We start from the raw sequence: 15,611 nt of genomic DNA on the forward strand, positions 1-15,611 counted from the left end.
TCTTCATCATCCAAATTACTTTCAGAGTAACCAGATAGAACTTGAGCAACTCTGTAACATTTAGACTGCAGGTGGCTGTCAGAAAAATCTCCTTAAATGATTTTTGCCACATTTTCTCAAGGAAAGTGTATGTTTTGCAGAAGGCAGCTGGATCGTTCTGGTATTTATACTTCCCTTAGGAGAACTTCTCTGTCAGGTACAATGAAACCGTGTTGATACTTTCAGGACCTCTTAGCACCACATCAAAGCAGATAGAGGGAGCATAGGATTTCAACAACAAATAAAACTATTTATTCCCCATAAGAAAAAGAAATTAACGTAGTTCACAGGTAGCCTAATTCCTGAATAGCCCACAGTGTTCAAATATTTGAAAAGGCACTGGTTCATCAGTTGTACAATGTCAAGTCTTAACACCCTAAACTGAATAAGCAATTTGAATTGTTTCTCTTTGAAATGTAGAGACTCCAGTTATCAGATTATTGGCTTGTCTTTTGGCAAGTACTTTAGTTGGGACAGGGCATTCCTGGAGGACTGAGAGAGTGAAGATTGTGGATGAAGATGAGCTGTTCCCACCCTTGCTGGGCTGTCCCAGGCAGGGAGTATGCCTGAGCTAGTGTAATGTACCTGTCATCAGGATCATTAACTTGGGCTTGGCAGTGGGCTGAGTGCAGGCACGAACAGTCTCGCTGGCTTAGGGAGCAGGCAGAGCCTGCACACATCTGCCTGCAATATGCCACGTAGACACTGCTCTAGATTTGTGAATTTTTATGCGTTTAGTTGTCCCATTGATGAGTTTTTCACTTTGGGGATGGAAACACTGGGCTTTGGGTTGGCCTGAGGGTCTACAGTGCAGTCTCTGTCCTCTACCTCATGCTTCTACTAAAGAAACCTCTAATACCCCACAGAGCATGAGTTTTAAGTACAAAATGAACCAAATCAGGTCACATCTGAACATGGGACTTGTGAAGGAGCTCAGATTGAATCCTGCCAATGGAGCTTTGCTCAAGGGACATGGGGATGTGCAGGAGGAGTGCCTGCTCCGTGTGAGGGCTGTAGCTGCCATTGCTCAGAAATGTTTCATATTTGTGTGCTACCGTAGCATGGGGCATTATCCAAGGAGGCTGAACAGCACAGGGTGAAACCAGTACCCCTCCCTGGAAGGAAGCTGGGTGGTTTGGATGTTGACATGCATGCACAGTCCGTGTTTAGGTGTAATGTACTCTAAGGAGCTGTTCTCATTCCCCAAACAGAAACTGGGCGAAGGGCTGGCGAAGCTGCGGACGGCGCGCGAGGCCCCGGCAGACTGCGTGTGCCCCCCAGGTAAGTGCCAGGGACAGGCACAGCCACCCTGCCGGCACCTGCCCACTGCACCCACCACTGAGCTCCTCTCCTGCTCCCCAGGCTCCTTCCAAAATGTGTTTTTCCCAAGCTGAAGCACTCTTGTGCTTGAGGCTGTTAAGTCTCCCAGTGCCTTGCTTTGGCCTGTTTACAGATCAAGGAGTTTGAGGTTTGGACAAAAGCAACGTTTGGCTATAAGAATAAGAGTGAAGAGCTTGACTGGGTTGTGAGGCCTGGGTGTTGGGCCAAAACAATTTAGAAGTAGTAAGAAAATCACTGGGGCTTAATGAAAGTGTGATAATTAAAAGCTGCAGCCTTTCTGCCTTTTGGAGGGCAGTGACTTCTTTTGCTGTAGGAAAGCAGTCACCGATTGTTTAAATTTCCTCACAGAGTTTAATGAACTTCTAAAACTGTCAAAACTTCCTGTTCTGCTGGGGAAGTGCATGCTCCTTGGAAACAACAAACAGCTTAGATTAGTTTATAAGGGAACCTCATTTATAGAAATGTTCTGCGAAGTGCTCTGCTGTCACACTGAAGGGCTGAGTGGCTTTGAGCTGGGGCACTTGGAGCCTTTCTTTTCTTTTTTGTTTTCACAAAAGTAGCGAAAGATGGGTGAAAGATGTGCAGGGCTTTGATGTGAGAGAATTCACAGGCATGTTATAAAGACTTCCAAGCAGCAGAGGGTTCCATTCTAGTTTCAAAGAAAATAAACAAACAGTAAATGCTACATGGGGATGGCAGAATAGACAAAGGGGCAGGGTCAATTTTTCCTGTCACCCTGGGTAGAATCCTACCAAAACACACAGTGTTAGTAATACTCACAAGATAAAAAAAGAAAAATGGGATTTTCCCCCCCATAAGATTATGTTTAATCTCAGAACCACTTCACTAATGATGCTCTTAAACATACTTGCTCCTTTTTCTGGTGGAAGGCTCCCTGTGTGCCTCACTACCTATATTCTGGTAACAAAAATCATCAGCTGAGAAACAAATCCTGCTTATTTTCAGCTCTTTGCAAGGTGGTCAAATCACATTTCTCTCTTACAATGCACAGACCCAACAAGTCCACGAACCTCAGGGGACTCTGGGGCTGCATATATCTCCACCCTGGGCAAACAGGGTACTACTGGTGTGCTTAAGTGGTCAAGAGGCTTTTCCTTTGCTCTGCGGAAAGCAATTGGGATTGAAGACGCTTCTTTTGTCCAGGAAAGTCCCAATTCTGTTCTGGGTCACTGGCTTGCTGTTTGCTGTGTTTGGGAGATGGGGGGAAGAGAGGAAAGGGAAGGTTTTCCCATGTGCTGCTGAAATGCTCGTTACAGACATTAGTAACGAACGTCAAAGTAATTTGTGAGCCGAGGGAAGGAGAAGTGATTTCCTGGTGGGTAGGAAATGTCCCTCGGTGGCTGCTCCTGGCCACCTCTGGGATCTGAGGTAAGGATGTGCTGATGGACTGTCCTGAAGCCTTTTGGCTGCTTTTGAGCAAATCAAAGACATCTTTAGCTGTGTTTCATTTTTCCTTTCTCCTGAAAAAGGCTGAATTGCCTTCTGCTCTCTAGTTAAAGAGCTTGGTCTGGAAACATCTGAGAGCTTGTGGCCCTCGCTGGCATCTGCTGCTGAGCTATGCCAGGTTTCAAACCAACAGCTAATCTTCAGTTTGCCTCTGCACTGAAAAAGCAGCCCTGGTGAAAGGAAAATTTCCTCGTGGAGAGGATGGGGGGATGCTGCCAGCCCCATTCCTGCTTCCCATGGGCAGCTGGTGGGTATCCTGAACACCTGGGCTGGGAGGCTTTCCTCTGCCAGCAACACGGCTAAGCTTAAGAATTCCTTATGACGACTGGATTGAAAGCAAGCTGGATTTAAAGGGAGAGATGAGGGTGCTCCCTGCAGGCGTGGTCCCTCCCTCGGCTGCCCCACGCACCCACCCGTGGCGCTGGCAGGAGCAAACACATGCTCGGAGCTGGCCGTGCCGGCTGGGCTGGCTTTAAACAAACCCCGATTTTTCCTAGAACTGAGTCAATTTGGGGCTGGTTTGCTTTGAGGGGGTGGGGGCTGTTTTAGGGCGCTGTCTTGATGCAATCGACTTGCTACACATCCAGAGCAGTTCGGAACAAAATGACAACGATCCGCTCACAAGTTAAATGAGGGTCAAGCCATTCTGACTACAGCGAAATCCTAAATCACTGCTTGTAAAACACGCACAAAAGACAAACACCCTTCCCTCCAGAAACCCCCCACCCCGGAGTGCCCATCCTGTGCTTCGGGATGTCACCTGTCCGGCTGCAGGGCACAGCCGGGCTGGGAACGGGAGCCCCGGGGCTTTTTCGGCTGCCGTGGCCGGCAGAGGGGGCCCGGCTGTTTCGCCAGGGCCACGGAGACATCGCCATCGTCAGAAGAAATCATAGAAGGACTCTTTTAAAACCGTCTAGTCCGACTGCCCTGCAGTAAAAAGGGACCTCTCCAGCTGCATCAGGTTTCTTGGAGCCCTATCCAGCCTGACCTTGGAAGTAATAACAACTTGGGAGAAAAGATAATTTAAAGAATATTTTTAAAAGCTTAAAAATTAACTTTTCTATCTCTAATGCTGAGCATGCTGTAAAAAGTTGCCTCTGCAGTTGCCCTGAGCATCTGTGCTCTGCTTTGAGTTGACTTGTTTTGCTTTATTCATTCAACCAAGGCGAAGCGGGGGAGGATGACAACAACTTTGTGTCACTTTGAGTCCTTTGTGGTTTGGGCATTTTTGTGGCTGAGGGAGAGGAGCTGAGCTGAGTGTGGGTCAGGCTGGGGAGCGCTGTGACAGGCTGGTGACCCTGCTCTGGGGACATGGCCTTGAGCCCCTCAGCTCTTTGGGACGGGGCGGATGCTACAGGGCAGGACAGGCTGTCCCCATATGTTGTCTCACAGGGAAACAGCAGCTTCATACTCCTGTTATTGTCATTCCCTAAGCCAGGCCTGTAATTCTTTGCAGAGAGGCTCCTCATCCCCTTGTGTTCAGCCTCTTTCTGTGGTGGGATCCTCACAAAGCCTTGCAGGATGAAATGCAGCAGGTGCAGGAACACTGGTGTATCTGGCATTTGGGACAGCCTTCAGCTGATGAGCACTGGGAGGTGGGTGGAAGGCAAGACTAAAACTTCACACTGGTAAATAATTTATCAGTTGTGTGGACTCTGACTGCCTGCTCCTATATACATTTTTGAAGGATTATTTTTTATTTCCCCACCTTGTAATTTTAACAGTCTTTTAAAACCTCAGGTGTAAAAGGCTCTTGTTAAAGCCACTATTTGCCGTGCCAAAAATCTTCAAGCTCTGTGAGAACAGGTCCCTTGAGAGCTCAAGGTGCTGGATGCACCATGCTAGAGCCTGAGAGCAAATGTTTCCTAAAATCTACTGAAAAAGGCTTAAACCAGCCCCAATCCACAGAGCATACCTTGCCCAGCAGCTGGTCCTTTCTGAATTGTGGACTGAGGGTGTGAAAAACTCCAGCTCTGTTGGCTGCTCTTGCACTGGGTTTTTCTATATATGCATTGTGTTTCCACGTGCCTTTTTATTTAACAGTACCTCTGGAGCCTTAACTCCAGATTTCCTGGCTGCTGGATGGTGCATATCCCTGTTTTCATCTCGAATTCACGCTGAGACGGTGTCATATGCTTCTGAACCTATGGATATATTGCAAAAGAGCGTTAAATGTTCAGTGTAGTAATCTGATGTTCCAGCTAATATGTGACAAATATTTCCCAATAATGGCTTGGCAGCAGCAGGAGTGCAGTGGTGCTGCAGCCGGCAGGACGGCGGATTGCTCCATTTCTCAGCAATTCAAACCATGTGTACTGGGGCAAGCTGAGCACTGCAAACCCTCCCCACCTCTGCAGACTCAGCAGCTCCAGAGGCTCTCTTGCTTAGATTATTTATAAAATTAATTTTTTAAATTTATTATTACTTTTTTAATATTTACTCTAATTTTATATCCAGGGATCAGCGTTCTCCAGCTTGTCCTGGGAGGCTGGTGTGGCACTTTTTGTGATTTCCAGTAACTTGAAATATCTGCCTGATTTTTAGTGGTGTAAATGTTGCCTTCAAGTGTCACTGCTATCTGCCTTCTCCCCGTGTTGTCTCCCCAGGTAATTAGCACAACAGAATTTCCCTAATTGCTGGAGATCAAGGGGGAGAGGGCTCTTCTGGCTTTGTAGTCCTGACAAACGGCAGATGTTTTCCAGGAGGCCAAATGGGATGCACCAAGCTCTGCTAATTCTGGCTCTTTGTTTTGTGCTCTGCTGTGATAGCAGCTCTGTTATTACATCTTCAGGATCTGGGCCTGTAGTGCCACATTTCTGAGTCCTTCAGGGTAGTTCAGTAGATACTGAAAAATATAAAATATAAGCAAGTATTAATCTTTTTTCTTAAATTAACAGTGATCTCTGCTTTCTGAGTTGCTTTTCTTCTACTGACCTTAAACCTGTTAGGTATTTCTTACACTCACCTCAAGATACCCTTTTCTGCCTAGTTAAATCATGAAAACTCAGTATTTTTCTGTAATTTCTATGACGCAGAGCGACACAAAGAGCTTTACAAGATCTTAAAATTTTAAAATGTCTTCTGCATCCCCCTTTGCCTTGGTTTTCTGTACCCTGCCAGTCACTTCAGCAGGGTTTGCTTTCTCCATCTGCCTTTGCCCTCAGGAGGCTGGGACACTGGAATTACGGATTAGTATAAACAGAATTTTTCTTTTTTGTACTAAACTTACAAATGCAATCAGAATTCTCTCCTGCACAGAAAAGGCTGTGCCAGGATTTAAAAAAATGAGCCAGAAGCCATGTGTTAAACTGTCTAAATAACAAAGAACAACTGGCTGGGAAGGACTTTTGACAAATGGTGCCATTTAAATGCAAGCACTTTCTTTCTGTTTCACGTGTTTTCAAATCTTACTCCTTCAAAAATCCAATCTGCAGACCTTAGCAACTTTTGGAAAAATGCTCTTTGAGCATAGAAATGACTGCTGGCTACCTTCCATCAGCTCCTTCCTGGCGACCAGTCCCTTTTGGGTATTTGTGGAAGGCCCCAAGGACATCTGGAGCTGTGTCTGCACAGCACATGTGCAGGAGCTGCCAGTTCCTTCTCCCAGGAGCTACCTGGGATGGGCACTGACACCCTCCATCCTCTCACTGAAGGTGCTGGAAAGCAGCTGCCACAGAGTGGTGAGTCCCCATCTCTTCCTTGGGACCTCAAAGCTTTGGCTTCAGGATTCTTTGTTGATGGAAACCTTAATGTCAGGGGATTGTTTTCTTGAGTGGTTGCAGTAGATGGAAAAAAAGGGAAGAGAGGGAGTCTTGCTTGCTTTGGCATCTCCTCTCAGCCACGTGGGTGCCAGCCAGCAACAGGGAAAGGAGCCCAAAGTTCCCTGGAGAGAAGAATGGCTTTCTGGTGGTCCTGTGGGCTGCTGTGTGTCCTGAGGGGGTTGCTGGAGGGGTGGCAGCAGCCAGGTGTGCCATGGGAGTTCAGGGGGGCTCTGCTCACAGTTTGGCACTGCTCACACTGCTGAGGAGCTCGTGGTGGTGGGAGCAGGAGGCAGCAGCCAGGTGTAGGTGTGCAGCAAGGGGCAGGCTTGAGTCTGGGAATTTGGGGACTGCTCTCAAACCAAATTCCCCCTATGTGCTGGCGTGTGAGGGAGGGCACATCCACCCACAGCCATCCAAACAACACCCTCCAGAGCAGCTGCTGTGTCAGACAGCAGTGACATTTAGTGTCCTACTGAGGTGACTTTACTGCTGGATGTGGTCAGGACTTTCTGAGGCAGGAAATAGCACAGTGTCAGTGTTATTCCCAGAGCTGACGGCGCCTCTGACAGAGGCAGAGCACGAGCTGAGAGCAGTCTGGCCTCCAAACCACTGTGGCAGGGAAATGCAGCTCTCAGTGAGGCTGGGGCAGGATTTATCCTGGTGCTGCTTACTGCAGCCCCAGCTTTTGAACAGAGACCTGGAGCAGTACACCAGGAACCAGCCCCTCCTAGCAGCGTTTGCCTTTAGACCACTTCAGCAAAAAATAATTAAAACTGGTGACATCAATAGGAGAAGGCTTTGAAAATTTATTTTTTCTAAGTCTGCCAAAGTTATTTTGAGTGTAATGAAAACTACAAAAATAAACCTGATGGCCATGTCCTCCACAAGAGGCTCTGTGTAACTTTATCTTTGTCTCGACATATGAAGTCATTTATCCAGGCACAGATATTTTTGCTGCCAACCCCTTCAGTGCTGCCTTTCCAGAGAGGAGTCTCTGGAGCAGGTTGGTTCAGTGTTCATGGACTGACTCACCTGGGAAGTTCCCGTTAGTTTCCAGTTGTTTTCCTCCTCTTTCTTGTTCAAAGGATGGTCATTGTCACCCAAGTGAGCAGAGACTTGGCTGTGCAGGGCTGATTATTGAAAATAGCAGTGCTGGCATGGTACCTCCTGTACCTCCATCCCTCCTCATCGAGTCAGCAGTGCTGTCAGCTCCTGTCCACCCTGGGTGTGACAGGGTGGGAATGTGTCTCACCCCAGCAGGCCTTAGGTTGGATTTTTCAGTCATACAGTGTTGGTAGAAGCAGGTTTCAGCACAGAAATGATTTTGGGACAGTGAGCTACCACTGATGTACTCCTGAAGCAAGAGCCAGCTGATTTCTCTGGTACCAGAAGCTCCAGACTGAGTTTCATGACTTGCATTGCACAAATACTCTGCTCAGCACCATCACCTGTAGATGTGGCTGGGGGTGTGTAGGTGACAGCAACCAAAACCAAACTCCAGCAGAGGGGCTGTATAAAAGTTTTTAATCTGCTCTCACTGCACTGGGAGGGTGCCACATCATTCACCAACAGGTACCATTAATTAACCTTCCCTCTGGGCTCTTCTGGGGAGTGCCAGCCCAAAGGCTGGACAAATAGCCCCAGCAGCCTCACTAGCTTCTTCCCTTGACCTGAGAAATCCCAGACTGTCTATAAAACTGGTGTCTCCTGATTTCCATGACCAGAAACACTTCTCTTCCCTGCTGCTGTTTGTTTGCTCCTGTTTTGTTGCTCCAAGACTGATCATTTGTTTGACTTTGTAGGCTGCAGGGGCAGTAGGTGTAGTGCCCTTTAAAGGATCCAAATATAACTCCATCACTCCTGACACTCCAATAAAGGCTGGAGCAGCTAAGGGCTGAGTGGTACTTAGTTGCCAGCTGGGATCAAAATATGAACAAATCTATCAGTAGCTTTTTTTTCATTATTTTACTTACTTCTGGGTCAGACAGTCCCTTTCAGCTATTGTTAAATAGAGTTTTCTTAAAGGAAAATGTTCTGAGCTCCAGCCCCTAAACAGTGGTGTCTTTGCATTGCAAATCTGCTCATGCTTTGACCACCACATTTTGGTGGGAGGGAAGAAGGTGAACTGGAGAGTGATACCCACAGTTGGCTGTAGCTGAGACTCCTAACAGGATTTTAACCAAGTAATTAATGTTGCAACCATTGCTCACTGAGAAGTGGCTTGCCTGGATTACAGAGACCAGGGTGTGAATCCAAATACCAGCCACAAGCATGGATCACTTACCCTTCCATTACCACCCAAACCAACACAAGACAAACACTGATCATACCAGCTGTGATCATACAAAACTCCTGGTGATATTTCAGATAGAGTGAGATCAGGAACTTTTGTCTGCTTTTGTCTGTTACCTTTATTGCAGTAGCTGTCTAGATCAGCAGTAAAATTAATTATCAAGCTGATACACAGAGCACTGGGGCCTTGCTCCACAAGGAAGGTGCTGTGACACTGTCAGGTTTGTCCCAGTTATGCTGAGGGAGAGGCAATTCTGACACTGTGTGATGGGATACTGCTGTATCATGAGGTCAGGATGTAGAAACTCACTGAACAGCTATTTTAAAAGCAGCCAGAGTGAAGAATTTGTCCATGCATGTTTTGAGGAGTCTGGACAGCACAGCTGCTGTGGTGTCCCTGGGTGCCTTGGCCTGGGGTGCTGGGTGGGTGGCAGGGATGCACCTGGTGGCTGTGCCTGGCTGGAGTTGGTGCTGGATGTGCAGGGACCATCAAATGAACTCAAGGTACACCAGTGTGAGTGACAGGTCCTCGTGGTGACACACTGCAAGAAACAGCATGAGGACACAGATTCATGCTGATCTTTTTGCATTGCACCTGTCCTACCATGACAAGCTAGACTGTAAAAAGGTTGGATTTCTTTCTGCTTTTCTAAATCAGACCCAGGAGGCAGCAATTCTCATCACTTCCCAGCATGAGCCCAGGGTAATCCCACCCAGCATCCAGCCTGGGGGAGCAATGGTCTCTGCAGGCTGTGCCTTCCCACCCCAGCATGGACTGGTGGGTATGAGTCCTTGGGTTAATTCGCTTTACAGGATGCACTCACGTGGTTAATGACCCAATTAAGCCTCCACCTGTTCTTTGTTGTCACCATCAGTCTGTTTTATCATGTGGCAGAAGAGGGACTGGTGCCAAGATGCCCCTGGACCCCCAGCCTTGGCAGCCTGTGCAGCACAATGTGCTTCTTGGGTTTCATCCCTGTGGCAGATGGAGCAAGCTCATGGCTTTGTGTAGGAGTGAGGCACAGAGCTGCTGGAAATGCAGGAATGACAGATCCCCAAGGCCCCCTGCCCCCCAGCGTGGGCTTGTTTGCTTTTTAAAATGTGGCCATGTGGGGCAAGAAGGAGAAAGAGCTGCATGTGCTGGAGGAATTGAGAGCAGCCAGAGTTCTGACAGAAGAGAGCTCATCACTGCCTTGAATGCTGATTTGGTGGCAGGAATTCACTTTTTTTTCTACAAATTTCATCTGGGAATATGTTTGTGGAAGACCTCACATTCATCTTGTATGCCATACAGAATCTTGGTTGGGGTGGGATGTGGGGCTGTGGTACTTGCAGTTGAAGCTGTTGCTCATGTTACTGGCTCACTTTTAAAATTGGTCTATTTATGTAATTACATATTGAAGGCATTAAAAGAACTTGGCTTCTGCTGAATGGGGGCAGCCCTTGATGGTTTATTTTTTCACAATGATTGCAATTATGGCAAGACATGGAGTCCAAGAAAAGCCAGTCTTTACCTGAGGCTGGCATTGTGATATAAATTATTTTTTAACCTACTTGAGCAACCCCATGGCAAGAGCCACTGACTTTGGGACTTTGTTCATCTGAAGGTTCCCTTCAGTTTACTGAAGTTGCCAAGACAACTCCATTGGTGGACTTGGCCCCAGCCCATGTGAGATGTTTCCTGTACATTGCAAGAAATCCCACATTTCTCCCTTTGTTTCTGGCCCTCAGTGGCACAACTGTGGCTGGTGGCTGTACAAGCAACAGAGAGAGGCCATGTGAATCTATTAAATTCTGTGCACAAAAATTTTCCCCCTCCTGTCTCAGGCACTTGAGTGGCTTCCCAGCAAGGGTGACATGGTGGAGAGAGAAATATTCACAAAGAAAATTTAAATAGGTTCGATGACGTTCCCGACCATCTGTGTGTCTGTTGTCAGACTTCTAAAAAAATTCTGGTAGAGATGAGGTCTGTCAGTGCATTACATCTGGAAATGTACTTTCTGGGTCAAGTTTGTCTGGGTTTTCTCCCCATTTTGTGCTGTTCCTGAGCTGTCCCTGTTTGTACAGAGCACTTGGTGCAGGAGGATCGAGCAGGTTTGTGCTGCTTCACTGCTCTGAGACACTGAAGAGCTCGGAGGAGATGTCAAACAGATTTTTCTTTTTTTTTTTCTTTTCCCCCACCAGATCTGTCTGGAGGATGAGAACAGTTGGTATTGATACGATCTGCTTCATATTTTGGGAAGTCTTGGCAGTAACTGCTACCAAATAATGATGCTTCTGGGGCCCTATTGTGCAAACATTTAAATATGTTCAACCGTGTTGCGCAGAAACCCTGTCAAGAGCCTGACACGCCATCCCAGGGGGGCTGGAGGGCATGGCTGATGGCAAAAATGGGCTTGAGAGGGGATTGGGAATGTATGTTCCCATTGCTTAAAAGAAATCCTGGCTTTTTGGCTGCTGGCAGCTGCTGGTAGCTTGCCTGAAGGTTGTTTATGGGAGGTGGATTCCATGGGGAGCATGCTGCTGTGGAGGATTGGGTGCTGTTGGTGTGGGCAGTGCTGCCCATCTGTGCCATGGGTACAGGGACTCCTTGTGCTCATTTCAATTTTCCTCCTAAACTTTGCATCCTAAAGCACAGCTTGTCCACCTCATTACTGGGGTGATCACTGTGTGTGGGTCTGCCCCATCCCTCATTCTGGCCAAGGCATCCTGGGGGTGGACAGTGATACCCTGAACCTGGCCAGAAGTTGCACATGCTTTTCTTTTCTGCTGCATTTTCTCTTTTTTTTTTTTTTTTTATTTTTTGAATGTATCAGTTTTGAAGATCAGGACTGTATAACAGTGGGGTTTTTAAAATTCCAAAGATATGATTAAATTCCCCAAGAAGTGCTGTTCAACTCCACTTGGGAGCTCTTGCAGACTAGTTGACTTCAAGGATAAAAGCACTACATTTGAGCTACTGGAGGGTTGCTTTAATGTGTATTAAGCCAGACTTCAAGGAGCTCTGCTTCATTTTCAGAGTGACAAGGTTCCCAGCCTTTAAAGTCCTTCTCCACACAGATGTGAGGTCAGAGTGCATCGCTGCCTCGCAGCATCCCTGTGTGTGCTGGAGATCAGACACACGAGGTCTGCTCTGTGTGCAGCAGCAGCACCACAGCCACCCCCCTGGCTTGGTTGCCTGTGCTTGTAGTGACACAAAGACACATTCAGGCCCTTTGATAAAAGCCAGGCTTGGCTGCTTTTACAAACACAAACAAAACAAAACAGCAAAACAGCAGAGGAGAGAAGACTGGGTTTTGTTAAAGTGGGGACTTGGGATTTAGCAAGAAAAGAAAACCCAAACCTCCACTTCTTTCTGAATTAACAAGGGAGTCTGAAGCAGGAAGCACCCTTCTCCATCTCTCCCACCCTGCCAGGTCAGTGGACATTTCCAGACCCCTCCCTGGGAACACTCTCCAGCCCTGTGGTGGTGTTTATAAGGAAGAAGGAGTTTTATAGAAATACATCTCTTTCTCCCTTTCTCCCTCTCTCTCTATATATATTCCTTCCCATATATAATCTCATAAATATTTATATTTAATTGCTTGTTAAGTTGCAAAGCAAAATGCAGTGAAAACCAGCAATTGACAGACATATTCCTTCTCCTTGGTAACTAAATGCCCACCCTCTTACTGGGGTTTATTCTGGGCTTTAACTCCCTGACTGCTAGCTCAGTGCTGAGAGCTCATCCCCAGGGGATTCCACTGGTGGGAGTGGGTGCAGTTAGGTGGCTTCATCCTGGTTTGGTTTAGGATGGTAATTATGTGTTGCCTGAACTCAACCATTTGTTGAACTGTTTTATGTCGTGCCCACCTCAACAGTGACAGTTTTGCTTTTAAACTTAGTTAATACCTCATTTTGGAAGTTTTTCATGTTATAGTTGGAGGTTCCTTACAGCTGTTCCACTGCTGTGTGTCTATATTCCATTACCACCCTGAATTCCAGCTCCTCTGGAACACAGAGTGAATTCACTGCTGGCAGGAGCTCCCCTGTGCAGAGCCACCCTAAAGAAATGGCAATGTCAAATCTTGCACTGATGCCCTGAGGAGATTGGCCTTTGCCACCAAGAGCTAAAAACATTTCCTTTTCCTGGGTATAAATCTGTGCATTGAGGGCAGAGGGAGCACACACATTGAAGTTTGTTCCTACTGGGCTAGGAGAGAGGTGAAAAGGATGTAACAACAATACTTCCTTCAGGCAGAAGAGAAGCAAAAAGCCCTTTATTAAAGAAAAAAAAACCTACACTTTTATTGACTAGATATGGAACTGAGAATAGAAATTATTTCACTGGTGCAAGGAAGGTGACACCCCTTGTAAACATGCTTTTACCAAAATATCACGTCTCTCATGCAGGTGCATAATCTTTATTATTAATTCTTTCTCTTATATTTTCTTTGAGCAGCCTGAGAAAATCCAAACTGCTTTTTCCCTGGCTTTCACTAGTATCCCACAGAAGTTGTGCCACTCAAGATGTGACAGCTCACATGAGAGGATGCTGAGGTGCTGGCACAGGGTGCCCAGAGCAGCTGTGGCTGCCCCTGGATCCCTGGCAGTCCCAAGGCCAGGCTGGATGGGGCTTGGAAAACCCTGGGGCAGTGGGAGCTGTCCCTGCCCATGGCTGTGGGCTGGAGTGAGATGAGTTTTAAGCTCCCTTCCAGCCCAGCCCATTCTGTGATTCTACAAAAACTCTTCTTTGCTGAGTTCCCTGAGGGGAGTTGTTCATGGCACTGCATCTCTGGAAGGGTGAAACCCAAACAATGAACCTCTATTGGCAGATTCTTCCCTCAGTCACATCCTCTCTGGCCCCAGGAATAACCCCAAAACTGGCCTCTGCCTTGCCAGGAAGGATATGGGGAGCACCTCTCCCTGCTCTGAGGACCTGAGGGAGGGGAACAGAAGGGGCAGTAGGGCTGATCCCCTCTTTTTGCTGAGGGGAGATTGCTTGGTTTGTGCTCTCTGTCTGTACAGACACCCCTGGAAGAATCAGAGCTGCCAGGTTCTTTGCAGGTAACTGGGCACAGCTGCTACTCCTGCTGCACCACCCAGCACTGGGGGGTCCAAGGGGGCTCCCCCCATTCCATAAAGGCTTGGGGGTGATCTGAGCTTCACTGAGCCTTGTGGGGTGTCCTGTGAGCTTGGGGCTCCTGGCTGGGGGGATGCAGCTCTGTGCTCTCTGGGGATGAGGTGAGCCTTGTGCCCTTCACTCTTTCTCAATTCTCTGCAAGGTGCAGCAGAAACAATTTGGAAGTGTGTTTATTCTGGTGTGAGATGGGGTTGCTGGTCATCCTGGTGCTGAGAGCTATGTGCAGGTGACTTGCAAATATCAGAATCCCCTTGCCTTTTGAACAAGGGCAGGGATTAAGATGCACTGGAGCAAAGCAGACAAGCAGAGGTGTGTGTATATTTAAGAATATCTGTGTCAGGTCTGTCTGGGGGTGGCTGCCTGGGTGCCCTCTCGAGAAGTCCTTTATGATTTTGTTGTTGGAGATGTGGGGCTGTAGCAGAACTCTTTGCAGGAGGTGGTATAATGCTCCAGGGAAGCTTTTGGTCTGACCAGGGGCACAAGTGTGTAACTTTGAAGTTGGTTTTAACTTATCTGCCCTGAAACTGGATGTCTGCTTGACCATGCTGTAACTGGTGAACATGGGAAATGTCTAAAAATTGGACACCTTAAGGAGAAATCCTGTGTAGAAGTGGCCCAGCTTCAAGATGTTAAATCACAAGATGCTTCTGAGGGGTCCTCACCTTTCAGGCTGTTGTTTTTAGTGCTTTTCTTGCATAAAGTACTGCTTTTACACACAGGCTGTGCAGCTGTTCCAGTGCAAGGTGTGGTGGGGAGCAGGGGCTGTGTGTGTGAGAGGCAGGTGACATACTGGGATGTAATCCCAAAAAAGCAGCTCTTAGAGATGAAAAGGTTCATCAGGCAGTGGGGGGTAAGGTTAGTAATGACACTAATTGGCTTCTGTCTGTAGGAGTCTTTCCAGCTTAATTCTGTGACTGCACTATTGTCTTTAGTGCTTCTTTCCCTGGGGTGTTTGTTTGGTTTTTTATTTTTGTGGAATACCTCTGCTGGGGCAGGGTGGAGGCAGACCTTTATGGATGGAGGAAATATTGTCTTGGGTAGGTGCTACAGAATGCAAAAGGAGAGGAACCCCAAAATTCCTCCAAGCCAGCCTTGATTTGAAGAGCATCTCAGTCTGTTCTGGGCAGTGGCTGCTGATGGTTCTGCTGCTCAGCCACCCTGAAGCACGAGCTGCTGGAGCTGGGGGATGCTGAAGTGGCTGCTGATGGGCCCCAGCTTTTGTGGGGCTGGTGCCAAACTCTGCTGTTAGATCTCAGTGCTTGGTAGAATTTAGCAATAGCCTGGCTTAATGTGAGATGGGGCCCTGGGTTTGAGACATTCATCTCCTGCTTGGGGCTGTGCCCTTGCCAAGGAGCCACCAACAGCCTGGGGAGTGGGGGCAGCTGAGATACAACCTTCAGCTGGGAGGTGGAGAGGGATCCCTCTCATCAAGGCCACTGTTTCCACTCTTAGGATATCCCTGAGAGCACCAGGGATGCTGAATAATAATAATGCCTGTTACAGGCAATTTGTCCTTATCTGATAGCCCTAGTGCAAAAGCTGGAAGAAGGAAGACGAAGGGGCAGAGGCTCAATCCAGGACCAGAGGGT

The 15,611-nt window shown here is 47.6% G+C and overlaps 1 protein-coding gene across 1 annotated transcript in view; it reads left to right on the forward strand.

The window, feature by feature from the left end:
- COL23A1 (collagen type XXIII alpha 1 chain) overlaps nt 1-15,611 on the forward strand; it is a 172,167-nt gene that overhangs the window by 2,724 nt on the left and 153,832 nt on the right. Inside the window, exon 2 of the mRNA XM_056502404.1 lies at nt 1,251-1,320. Within this exon, the coding sequence (XP_056358379.1) occupies nt 1,251-1,320 (70 nt within the window). The remainder of the gene's footprint in view (nt 1-1,250; nt 1,321-15,611) is intronic.

This window comes from Oenanthe melanoleuca, chromosome 13, assembly GCF_029582105.1.
Source record: "Oenanthe melanoleuca isolate GR-GAL-2019-014 chromosome 13, OMel1.0, whole genome shotgun sequence".
In the NCBI taxonomy this organism is placed as follows: Eukaryota; Metazoa; Chordata; class Aves; order Passeriformes; family Muscicapidae; genus Oenanthe; species Oenanthe melanoleuca.